General features: G+C 31.4%; 1 protein-coding gene across 3 annotated transcripts in view; it reads left to right on the top strand.

Moving 5' to 3' along the window:
* The window catches only part of LOC125061951, a 72,344-nt gene that overhangs the window by 47,137 nt on the left and 13,170 nt on the right, over positions 1-12,037 (top strand). For all 3 annotated transcript variants that reach the window (XM_047667611.1, XM_047667596.1, XM_047667607.1), the window contains exon 2: positions 8,681-8,797. In XM_047667611.1, the coding sequence (XP_047523567.1) occupies positions 8,681-8,797 (117 nt within the window). The remainder of the gene's footprint in view (positions 1-8,680; positions 8,798-12,037) is intronic.

Below are 12,037 nucleotides of genomic sequence, written 5' to 3'. Positions count from 1 at the left end.
GAATAATAGAAGTTTTATATGACGTCATTGTGATTGATTCACTTACTTGTCTCTGAATATTCGAAGTTAAAGGATTTGTTTCGATCATACTACGTATCGTAGTTTCCACTAATTCTCGTGTCACAATGTTCGTTCCCATACTCAACCGATTCTTATGAAATTTTTTATGGTTATTCAGTAAGTCTGAGAATCGGCTACTATCTATCTTTCAAACCTCTAAATGTTAAGGATGGGTCCACCCCTAAATTATATCATACAGTATACAAAAATAAATAGTACAACCCTTAATTTTCACTCCTTTACGATCCATCTCTATTCTTAATTTGGAAATTATATAGAGAAAAATTTACAGAAAAAACCTAACAAGTTTTCATTCCGGAAAAGCGAACAGTCTCCGGGGTAGCATAGCAAAATGTTCTATGTTGGTATGTACTAAAAAGGTAGGCTAAGTTAATTCACATTAAGGAGAAACGAAGTTCGCGGGGGCAGCTAGTTTTATATAATATAAGGATCTTCTCTTTTTAAAGCCATGTTTTGTACAGATGACTCACATTAAGACTTTTTTAAACTGTAGCCTGTTGGTTCTATGTAAAATGATTCGATGGGAACAGTAAATAATAATTATCATCATATTCTCCAAATGTGGGAATGTTGTCTTATCTTCGAAGCATACGTGCACTTTTATCTCAATAAAAACTAATATTTTAATTAAAATTTATCGACGTCCGATAACATAATAAAAATATTTTGTCTCAGCAATGAACTAGTGACCTATGGTGTCCTCTAAGTATTGTCATTAATGACTTTAGATAAAAAAATCGTGAAGATGCAATAAATACTTTAAATTTCGCCACTAGATATAATTATAATCCATCTTTAAAGTAGAGTTTTAGTTTTAGTAGAAAAAATCTTTCACCATTAGTATTAAATATTGATTATCGTTAGTACGTTATCCCTGCGTACCATTATAACTCTATTTATTACCAAAATATTTTAAAATAATAAGTTTGTAGCAGCCCTATCATTTGTTAAGCACATGTGCTAATGATTCAGTGAAGTACAGTTTTTTTCGCAATAAATTTCTGGAAATGCAATCTTATGATAATGAGCAAATAATTTATGATTGTGATTTATACTAAATTTCAATGATTCTTGATTCTTAATTCAAAAACCTTTTTTACCGACTGTTTGTCTATGGATCTCTCTAGTTCATTTTTTTAGTGGCCTGGTAACGAGGCCTTTGAGCCAAACTCTGTCAAGTTCACATTGTAAGCCAAAAGGTGTCTTCAACAAGACAAGAACATCGGTTCCATTATGTCGTATTATATTTTTATGATTTACATTTGTGTTTTTATTCTAGCATGATCTTACTACTATAGGAGAAACTGTCCACACATAATTCAACCGAGAACGGTATAGTAAAATCTGGACATTCGACAAAGAGGTACTAAAATTGGATTACTTGACTATATTTTACAAGTACTAATGCAACACAATGTTTATCTTTACATACGATGCTTGCTTGTTAGACAGTGCGACGTGACTAAAGCTAGTCCTTATAAGGGACTGCTTGCTCATTGAATAACTTTACACCTGACCATACATTACTTAGTGCTTTGATTGTACGCACTTAAAATGTTAATAAGTCATTAGTACTTTGAAGTGTAGATGCACTGCTGTGCTCGTATCAGAGTACCGTATACAACTACTTTTCGTGTAAATTTTCCTGAGAATACATAAAATATCTAAAAATGGTTTGCAGAAAAAAGTGAATTAATATCCGCTGTTACGAACTATTTTGGCGATACATATTTGTCGTTTGTCTTACTTTGATTTCGTAGTTCTATTTTAAATGATACTTCAGTAATAATTCATTTAACTTCCTACTATAATAATAATTAAATACCCTGTCGATTTTTTAATCTGTCTCCTATTTTTTTTGAACTAAGAATAAATTCTTTAATTTATTCTCCAGGATAGAGCACATATAGTGTTGATTATATTTTGATTATCTGTTTCTTAAAAGAAATAAAAGATATTTAAAAATAAATTGTAATAAATCAACAACTCTTCACGCTCCGAGACCACCAATACCAAACCATTGCTTACATCGTAAAAATAAACATTAACTCACGAAAGTAGGTTATTTTTATTGGTCCATTATTACGCCATACTATTGAGTTCGCTATGTTGCACTCAATTATCTATGTATAGAATACAGTGTACAATACACCGTACGTAGAAAATGGCCGGGTTTAAAGATGGTTTGATTAAATTTAGTTATGTATAAAAAAATATTTGGCCGTTATTTATATTTCTATATTTTAACTCCAATCCAAGAGCTGTTTTATAAAATAAGTCCCGGATTTAAGGGAGGAAAACAGGCTCTTTCATCACATAAATACTATCACAATAAAACAATCTATACTTGGTTTCACAATAAGTTATTTATTGCAAAATTTGACAAAAAAAAATTTCCAGAGCTATCTCTTAATCCGGCATTGTGTGACAAGATGAGTCTCTTAGAAGTCTCGAATCGCCCATAGTTATTGTAATTTTGAATTATTTACTTAGCGTTATAATAATCATTTCTTTATTTAAGCAGGCAATGTTAAGTCCATATGGTTAATATTGTCTTAAATATTATATTAGAAGTTTTTAAGGAACATGCAGACCACACAATTTGTTTTATACACAATTGTAGTATCAAGTATTCCATTTTTGGTTTAACATTAAAAAGAGAGATCGAAATATATCGTAAAAAATTTATCGCTTAAAAAAATAGTAAATCTATAGGCGTTTTCATAAATATTATCTTAAGGCGGCCGTCATATGCTTGTTTAATAAAAATAGAACTTCCTGCCTTCTTTTACCAAACTATGATCAATGTTACTATTAAAACTCGAATCGTTTTTCAGTGAAATAATAATTTTTCGATAAATAATCGAGTAATATAGGAGTTAATACCTATCTTAATAATACTTATACATGTTATAAGTTATTTTTTTTGAACTAATTTAGAACTCTTTACATCTTTTGTAAGATATTTTCTTTATAATTTTTTTACGGTTAAGATTAGTCAATTCAATGTAGCAAATTCTACACTATTAGAATACAAATTCTGATATTAGTTAACATAAACTACTTATGTTAACTTCCACACATTAAGTTCCATTCGAGTTCGATCGCATACACTAAGTTAGTATATTTTAATACTTTTTACGTAAATTTTTGAGCGAAGAATGAAATGAGAGAATGCGAAGGTTCCCTGTCACGGTCTTTGACTTACTAGAGAGGCGTCAATCTGAACTTTACCATGTATATAAATAAAAAAAATCATTTTTTTTTAATCGACATGTATTAGTAGTTGTAAGGTCAGCGAAATATGGGTTGTTGCACCGCGTACGTAAACAATCATAGACTATAGACCGGAACGTTGAGTCACGATATTACGAAACACCGTTATCTGTTTGTTAATTAAATGTGAGAAATTTTAGGTAAATATTGTTATCTTCTAATAGTCGAAGAGTGAAGCTAAATCGTTGTAACAACGTTTCTTTAAACAATTTTAACTTCAAATTTCTGAACAGTCTTGAACAGATTCCATAATTTAGTTATGTTTATGCACGATAAAATGTAAAAATTTTCATACAAAATTCGCTCCAAAATAACTACGCGCCAGTTATGACAAACGGTATGCTTAACTTCGAAATATACTATTTTATTATTGTTTGTATTAGTAATTGAAAGTGAAACACAGTTGGAAATATTTTCGCATCTATTGCCTTTTTTTATAGATAACATGGGGCTCACCTCATGTTAATTGATACCGTTGCCCATGGGCACTCACATTGCCAGAAGGCTCGCAAGTGCGTTGCCGGGCTTTACTTTTATTACAATGTTGTTATGTTGTATATGATGTAAATTTACTGTTCATATTATGTAGGAGTGGATTCAATTCCAATTTATAAAATAAGATACATTGTGTAGGGAGTTTTCCCTACCTACCTACTTCCTTGGTTGACAATTCAAAAGTGCTTTTTGCTTAGCTTATCTGAATTGTTTATTTCATTATATTTTGTATCTAACTATTTTTTATACATGAGTTAAAAGTACTAATCTCTCTACTGTATTTGTTAGTTTCATTCTGTTGTCAAAAAAATACAATTAATAATTCGTAACTACAAGATTACCTATTATTACGTATTACGATGGATTACGTATTTTAAGGAAGTATGCTATTGCTACATACACAGTCCTCATATTTTCTTCTTTCTTCCCTTTCAAACCATTCCATAAATTGTAGTTTACGATTCGAAAGCCACATTTCCAATTCTCAATTACCTTTAATTATTCCCATATTCTGTCTCTCTCATACACTATATCATTAACTGGCTATCTCGCTCAAGCAAAACGCAAGTGAATGGTTCATTCATGATGGCACCGAGGTCAAATGCATGAAACTTGATAAATTAAGACCAACTGGCTGGAGAAATTAAACGAGAATATTCATACTTTTTCAGCCCTACTGGCTAACTAAGTAGGCTATTATATAATACGTAGTAACCGCAAAGAAGTGATAAGTAAGAGTTTCTCTATATTACTACAAGATCAAAATCGGAGTTGGAGCGTCACTAGACGATTAGTAATATTGATATGTATTAATTAATCTTGACATTATACCATTGATGTGAAATGTTTGACAATTTGCGACGTCTGTATTTTAGTCTAAACTTAAAAATCAAATGCCTATTTTAATGATTTACCTTACCACAGAACAACAAGTGTACGTAAGGATTTTATGATGTTGATTATGATAAGACGCTAACATAATATAAACATCTCTGAGAACGGCAACTTAAGTATATTTTAAAGATTTTAGGCCACCAGCATTTTCATTTATTTTGATTGTTTATTCAATTCTTAAATAATTTAATCATCTAAATTAGTTTAGTTGTAAACTCTGTGCCATGTATTTTGATAATGCGCTCACACAATAGCGTCAACAGCATTTTCTTTAATTTTGATTGAAAATTCATTTCATCAACTTTCGCTGTCAACGTTCGCCTTCAGGAAGCCTCTTAGTTCCGTATCAGATGTTAAATAATGGAAAATAGATTTCTATGTAAATTGCCATAACGATCAGCCACGCGTGACATTAGCGGAAAAACTCATGTTTTCAATTGAGACCAACACGAACCATATTCTTAGAAGTACTTAGCAATACTTATATTTTCTGTAAGTTTATTTTACTGCGAATAAGGGTAAATTTCGTAAGTGTATGTGTGTTTATGTATTGAGAATTAAACGTATCGAAGTGATCATCGATGCTAATAAAATTCCTTTTTTTATGTTCTGGTATGTAATATATTTATTTATTTTAAAAAAGGCACACTAACGTAACACATACAGACGCTTACAGAGAACATAGTTAGTGATTTGTAGCCTCAAGGAAGGTGATTAAATAGTTTCATTAATAGAATAGACAAATGTTTAGTTTAGAATTTAAATTAAAAATCTGTACTGTACGGTTCCTGAATCCTGGGTCAGCGGGTAATAGAGATGTTAATAATAGAGGATGTTATTTTCACTCTATATTTACCACTCGCGTCTAACAAAAGAATAGTTTATGCAATGCTTAATCAAACGCTGTGCTTTGCTTATAAAATGCTCAAGAGAGTGACTGTCTGGTTATACTCTTGGGGCGTAACTCTGACGATTTAGGTAATCGCTACGCTTGTAAAACTAAGAAAGCCCGAGTGAGCATGCAGCCTTGGCTTGTAAATGTACATTATGTTATAGCATATAAGACATACGAGTATAACGTATACATGATTGAGTTAAAAAGTCTTAGTAATTTTTCATTACGAAGGAGACTCGTTTGTGCCCAAATATTATTATTTTATTTATTACCACTTTGTTGCATTACATATTTTTATACATTCAGATAACATAAATTAAAGAGGCTATAGACGGGCTTATCGCTAACAGCTACCTCTTCCAGGAAACCCTAGTAAGGTAAAAAAATAAGGGTAAAGTGCAAAAGATGCATAACTAAATTTAAAAAAAATACCAGTAACGATGGCAAACAAACAGATTTATACATATAAAAGCTAAACTTAAGAGCCATGAATCACAATGCTAGGTTATTTTTTTTGTAATTGTGATACCTATGTATGTTACTATTACAAAAAAATATGATTACAAAAGTCACGATTGACAGATGGAAAAGATAGTTTTGCTCTACCAGAATCTTCGGTCATGAGCTCGTGAGTCGTGACAAAATCATCTATGGAGACGGTGAAAAGCAATTCATATGTCTTAAAGTAGAATGTCTAAACAATATCGACGGATGCGGTGACCATTTGTTCAGTATTGTTGTGTTTATGACTTTTTGTTATCTTGATTTATTCATGTTTGACAGACAGGATGGCGGGACGATCTCGTAAAATCTTTATCATAACCTGTCTATTGTCCATAGAGTTGTTGATATTCACAAAGTTTATATTTAGCCTGTATCTGAATTTAATGAAAGAATGTTTGATATATCTGTTCTTCAGTTCCTAAAATTACTTCCTATTGTATTGTCTTTTACTGACATAACTTTTACACATAGAAAAACACTTTTTTACCGGATTGAAGTTATAAACATTTATATTTTTTTTACATAATTTTAAATTTAACCGACGCTTCGCTTGCTTTACAGCGTGCGTGCTGACTGAAGACAAAAGGTGTTGAATGTCAAAAAGTATAACAGCTGTAGAATTTTTTTTTTTACTTCCAATTGACAAACGCTAAAAGAGAATCCGCAATTTACGTTGTGCGATTTATTTAGTGTAGAAACAGTAGTATCAACTCGATACTATCAATAATTTTTAACATTAACGTCAAATTTATATCGACCTAAACCATAGTAATAACATAAATGGCCGAACGTTAATTTCATTTTGAGGCCATAAGATAATAATTGTTGTTACAGGTTACTGTTAACATTTTCTGCACCAACACTGTCAGATCAACTTTCTGGAAGTCACACATATAATTATCCATTTGGATTTCCCCGACAATAGAGAACAAAAAATATTTATCGTCATGAAGCGTAAAATTATTAGCCACACGCCCATACGAAAATGAATGAGTCACGCACAGCTCTTTCGTGTCCTTAGTTCATCTCCTTGACATCAATGAATGATACACCCCCGGTCTTTGTTAAATGATATGAATCTATATTGAAAATAGAAAAAGTTACATGTTCTCTTATATTACTAATTAGTGTTATATCACACTTATACACAGTAAATTGACATAATCTCTTATGAATGAAGGTAATGGTGACTATTATTATTAATTCTTATTATCTAATATTTAAGCTGATAAAAAAGGGTATTACGTAGAAGTATATTCGTTAGTAAATAATTATTTTAAATTAGTATAAAAATCTGTTTTCTTTTACTGTTATCTCTGAGTTTAAATATATTGAATTATATATGTGTAGAGTTGCTATTAATGATTCCAAACCATCATATAAAACCTTATAATAATTCCAAATACAGTTTATTGTTTTAATAAAGTAAGAAAAATTGGAAAATTACTGATAGAAAGAAATTATTGACATTATATAGATATGTTAAGCGGAACTTTTTAACGACTTATTTATATTTTATCTTGATATACGTTACATTCATCATAGTTAATACCTACTGTATATCGTAACTTCCACAGGACATGGTGCATATTCGTCGCCATAAATATTATTTAATGATCTCCATTGAGGTTTATGGCTTCATATGTTCCTTGTGACAACTTGATTGTATAGTATATCATAGATTTTTTATTTCTAAAATTATTTAAAATCCTCCGTAATGCGTACTTTTTGTTATGAAATATATTATTCGGGCAAAAGCAGATAGGATAAAAAATAACTTTTACATTAGAATCATATTATTAAGTGTAATAATGTCACTCAATATTAAACCCGGAACTGGTACTTAGTAAGCAGACTACGTCACCTTATCCGGAAACCACAGAATCATATTGCCGTTAGGTCATTCAAACAGTATGCATATTATTTTTAATTAATTAATGTGCATCTGGATTTTACGTCCTGTCCTATTAGGCATTGAACAAATTGTGAAAAATACGGCAACACTGTTATGCATTTATCATAGATAATCTTTATAATAAAGCGTTAATCAACCTTGTGATTTCAAGATCTGTTTCGTCACTATTTTATTAAATTTTTAACGGTAATCTTGAATTTAAGCTAATTAAGTATTTGAATTATTCCGTAAAGAATCATGGTGATGTAAACTCGTAAACGTATTTTTGTCTATGGAATGTGGCGCCTGAAACATGAGAAGCACGAGGAGGAAGTTAATTTGCGATGTACATCTGTGCATCTATCAATAACACTCTGTTCGTCTGCACAACGCATACAATTACCATATCCGCCTATTAACCGCTTGTTACTAGAATCAGCCAGACCAGCATAATATCTAACCTATTAGTGTTACCAGAACATAGGACTTAGTAGTCACCCAACGTACCTACCAAACTTTTAAAAATAAAACATACGCAATATTTTTACACTATTGTAAATGCGTCATCCGATGTAGATCTCATTTAAGAAGAAAAAAATAAAAGTTGATTTAATACTTATTTCTCATATTTATTGTTTCAGTGGATAACGCCTGAAGAATGTGAAGTGTACAGTCGTGACAGGAGGCCCCCACTGGTCATCCCTAGGATCACCCAGTATAGGCAGCCCAGACGTGACCAACGAGTGCAATATCCAGAGGTATTTACAAACTAAATTCATATTATTATTTAGTTCCCAGTCTATACTGAATTACAATAGTGGTTCATAGTCAATTAGATAGTGAGCCTGAGCGAATACAGTCTACCACATGCCTGTACTACGTGCACTTGTCAACGTCAACATTTGAAAGTAGATAGTATATAAACTATAGAGCAGTAAATAAAAGACAAGTGACTCTGCGCACCAAAACGGCGTGTTAATATCGATTACTTTTAATTATGCGCGCGAATACAATGTGTGCTTTCAAGATGGCGGCATCCGGTTAATCATTGAATGAATTGATTCGAATTTTAATTTAAGCTGCAACGAGTTAATGTGTGGTCATTGGTCGCCTATAAACAATAATGTCGTCACATTAAAACGTATCTACAATAATTTACTTTCAATGTTGTTGTTATCAGAACGTTAACTAATACTTTAAATTAGTATTACTGAAACATGACTAAATAAATAACCGTCTTGTTGTCCAAATTAATTTCGACAACGATTTCTTGTGGTTAATACTTAATAGTTTAGATAGTCTTATATGGCTCGCTTTGGACTTCCATTATTATTATAATTAAATATTGCGGTAAGGTAAACGACTGCAAAATACGCCTATCAGTGCTGACTCATTCTTATCTCTTCTAATAAGTAAGACTACTGTGACGAATACGTGCTATTAAACCAATAACAACATGCCGATGTATATATTATTGAAGGGGACTTCGACATTATCTTAAACACTATACAGTCTATATCTTATGTATTTAAATCTTCACGCCTTTTTCCTGAAGGGGTAGGCAGAGATCTGGGATCTCCACTTGATACGGTCCTGACCTCTCTTGCTTCATCCACTTTCATTTTCGTACTCGTCGGTTATGGTTACTATTAAGTTGTCTCTTCTCTAGTACGTCCTGGATTTGGTCCAGGTACATATGGCAAATCCTACCCAACCCGACTATCCACGGTTTTATATCCTACTACCTATACGTTTATCTTTCACCAATAAGAAGTAATATGTTATAATGAAAGCATTTTAACAAAACTATTAAGTAAAAGCGTCTTTAATTTTAGTAGATTTATTGCGTTTGATAACTCTCATCTAATTTACGAAAATATACACCGCAATACAAAAATCCTTTCTCAGATTTCAAACGTGATCCTCAAACTGAGACGTGGAGATATACAAAAAAATATTTAAAAATCGCTTCGAATTGTAAAATTCCGATTTTTTAAGGTTATAAAAACTGATGGTAAGAATAAATACAAGTAGGGAGTAGAATGTTTTTAGTTCTTACTTCTTATCGAAGGTGATTTACTAAAATTTGCATAAAATAATTGTTTCCTTTGTGAGTAATTTTGTTTTCGAATGTTTTTTACATACGATTTTTTCTTTTCACTTTTCTCAACATGCTCAATATATATATATAAATAATGTTTTCATAATATTTAGTAACATTAATGTGACATTTAACATCTTTTTGAGGCTCATGGTAGATTTATTTATAAGTTCCCAGCTTCCTTATTTATGTCCTAAATTATTGAATACAATGCGGAGTGGTAATGGAAAAGAGACTTCTGACCCTGATCACAACTTTCCATGTAGCGATTGGACATAACTGGTATAATTGCAATATTTTCAATGAATTCCGCCGTAGTAATCAGTGAACGTAATAAAACGAGTGATAAGGGCACATTTCCTAACATCGACCACTGATAATGCTTAGTGATGGTAATTATCGATAAACGCGTTTATCAAAATATCGATTAAGAGGATTTTTAAGTGACTTTGTAAGCAAAATTGTATACAGATCATGGCATACACATGTTAATGGAACTTAAATCACCCGTATCATCTCGACGTCCGCTGTTCCACAACTGAGCGTTTTTCAAGGCAGATTTAGCCGCGCTATGTGGCCACCAGCTGCCCACTGAAGTATTTCCAAACCAATCCGACTTAGGGTCCTTCAGGAAAAGAGCATACCAATTCTTAATTCTTATGCCGGCAACGCACTTGCGAGCCCTCTGCATTGAAAGTGTCCATGGTCGGCGGTGTCACTTAACATCAGGTGAGCCTGCTATAGAGCAGGCAAAACACATCTTGCCTTTTTTTTGTAAAAATATTGAACATATTTAACACCGCTCATAATAAGATTGTGACTTGAGTTAAAAATTAGAATATGGATCTTAGACTTGGAAAGAAATAAAAACATTCTAAATTTAAACAGCAATAACATAGTAAAAATTATAAATGTACCATAATACCGGATTTACCAGACCCCTTGGTTTTATTCAGTGATAGTTAGATTAACATAAGGAAAACATGTATAAGGATACAATAAAATACCCATTACTGCAGGATTCTATTTTTAAACGTATTTAATATTTTCTAACATAGTATAAAAAAATAAAATGTTCTTAAAATGTAAACGTCGTTTGGATAAGGAAAATAATAACAATATTTTTAGTTTATTGATAATCGAATATTAACATACTTTTTTTTCATATATCGATAAAACTATATATAACTCGATAGGCATTACGTATATACTTAAAAATAAACTTAATTACAAACAATGAACTAAATACATCCTTTTAATTACTAGTTTCGACACGATTATTCATGGATTGCTAAAACATCGACATGCATGTTACCACACTAGTCATATCATTATGGTACACGCTACAATGTACGTGTGTCATGTCGGACGTATTTAAATTATATTAAATATCTGTGTAATTTAATGTCTATAACAATATGTAGTGAAAAATGGGTAGACAGTGTTAACAATGTTTAGAAGGACAAAAACCTGGTTTCGTGAGGTATGTTTTTTTACAAAACGTAGACTTAGTGCTGTCTCTATTAAAAACATACAAGAAAGAGGGATAGAGAATATCTTTGCGGAAGTCCTCTAGAGTGAGAGATTTGACATTCTTAAGGGTAAAGGTACACATTAGAAGCATATGTGGAGTCGTTTACTTGACTAAAACAATATAGGAATACATATGTACACTATATGTGGAAACTATTATATTTGGTTACGTTATACATTAGCAAATGGACAATACAATTCATTTTTCCTGGATGCCATTGTAATTTAAATTTCATTTAAACCTTATAACTGAGCAATAAGGTTCACATTTACTATCAATATTTGTTAGTACTAACCACAGGTAATATCTTACATTATAACTTACATTTAGAATATTGTAAAGCATCTACGAAGATGATCTTAA

This window comes from Pieris napi, chromosome 2 (genome assembly GCF_905475465.1).
Source record: "Pieris napi chromosome 2, ilPieNapi1.2, whole genome shotgun sequence".
Taxonomy (NCBI): domain Eukaryota; kingdom Metazoa; phylum Arthropoda; class Insecta; order Lepidoptera; family Pieridae; genus Pieris; species Pieris napi.
The sequence above is the reverse complement of the archived record's forward strand: the minus strand, read 5'-3'. Positions and strand labels throughout refer to the sequence as shown.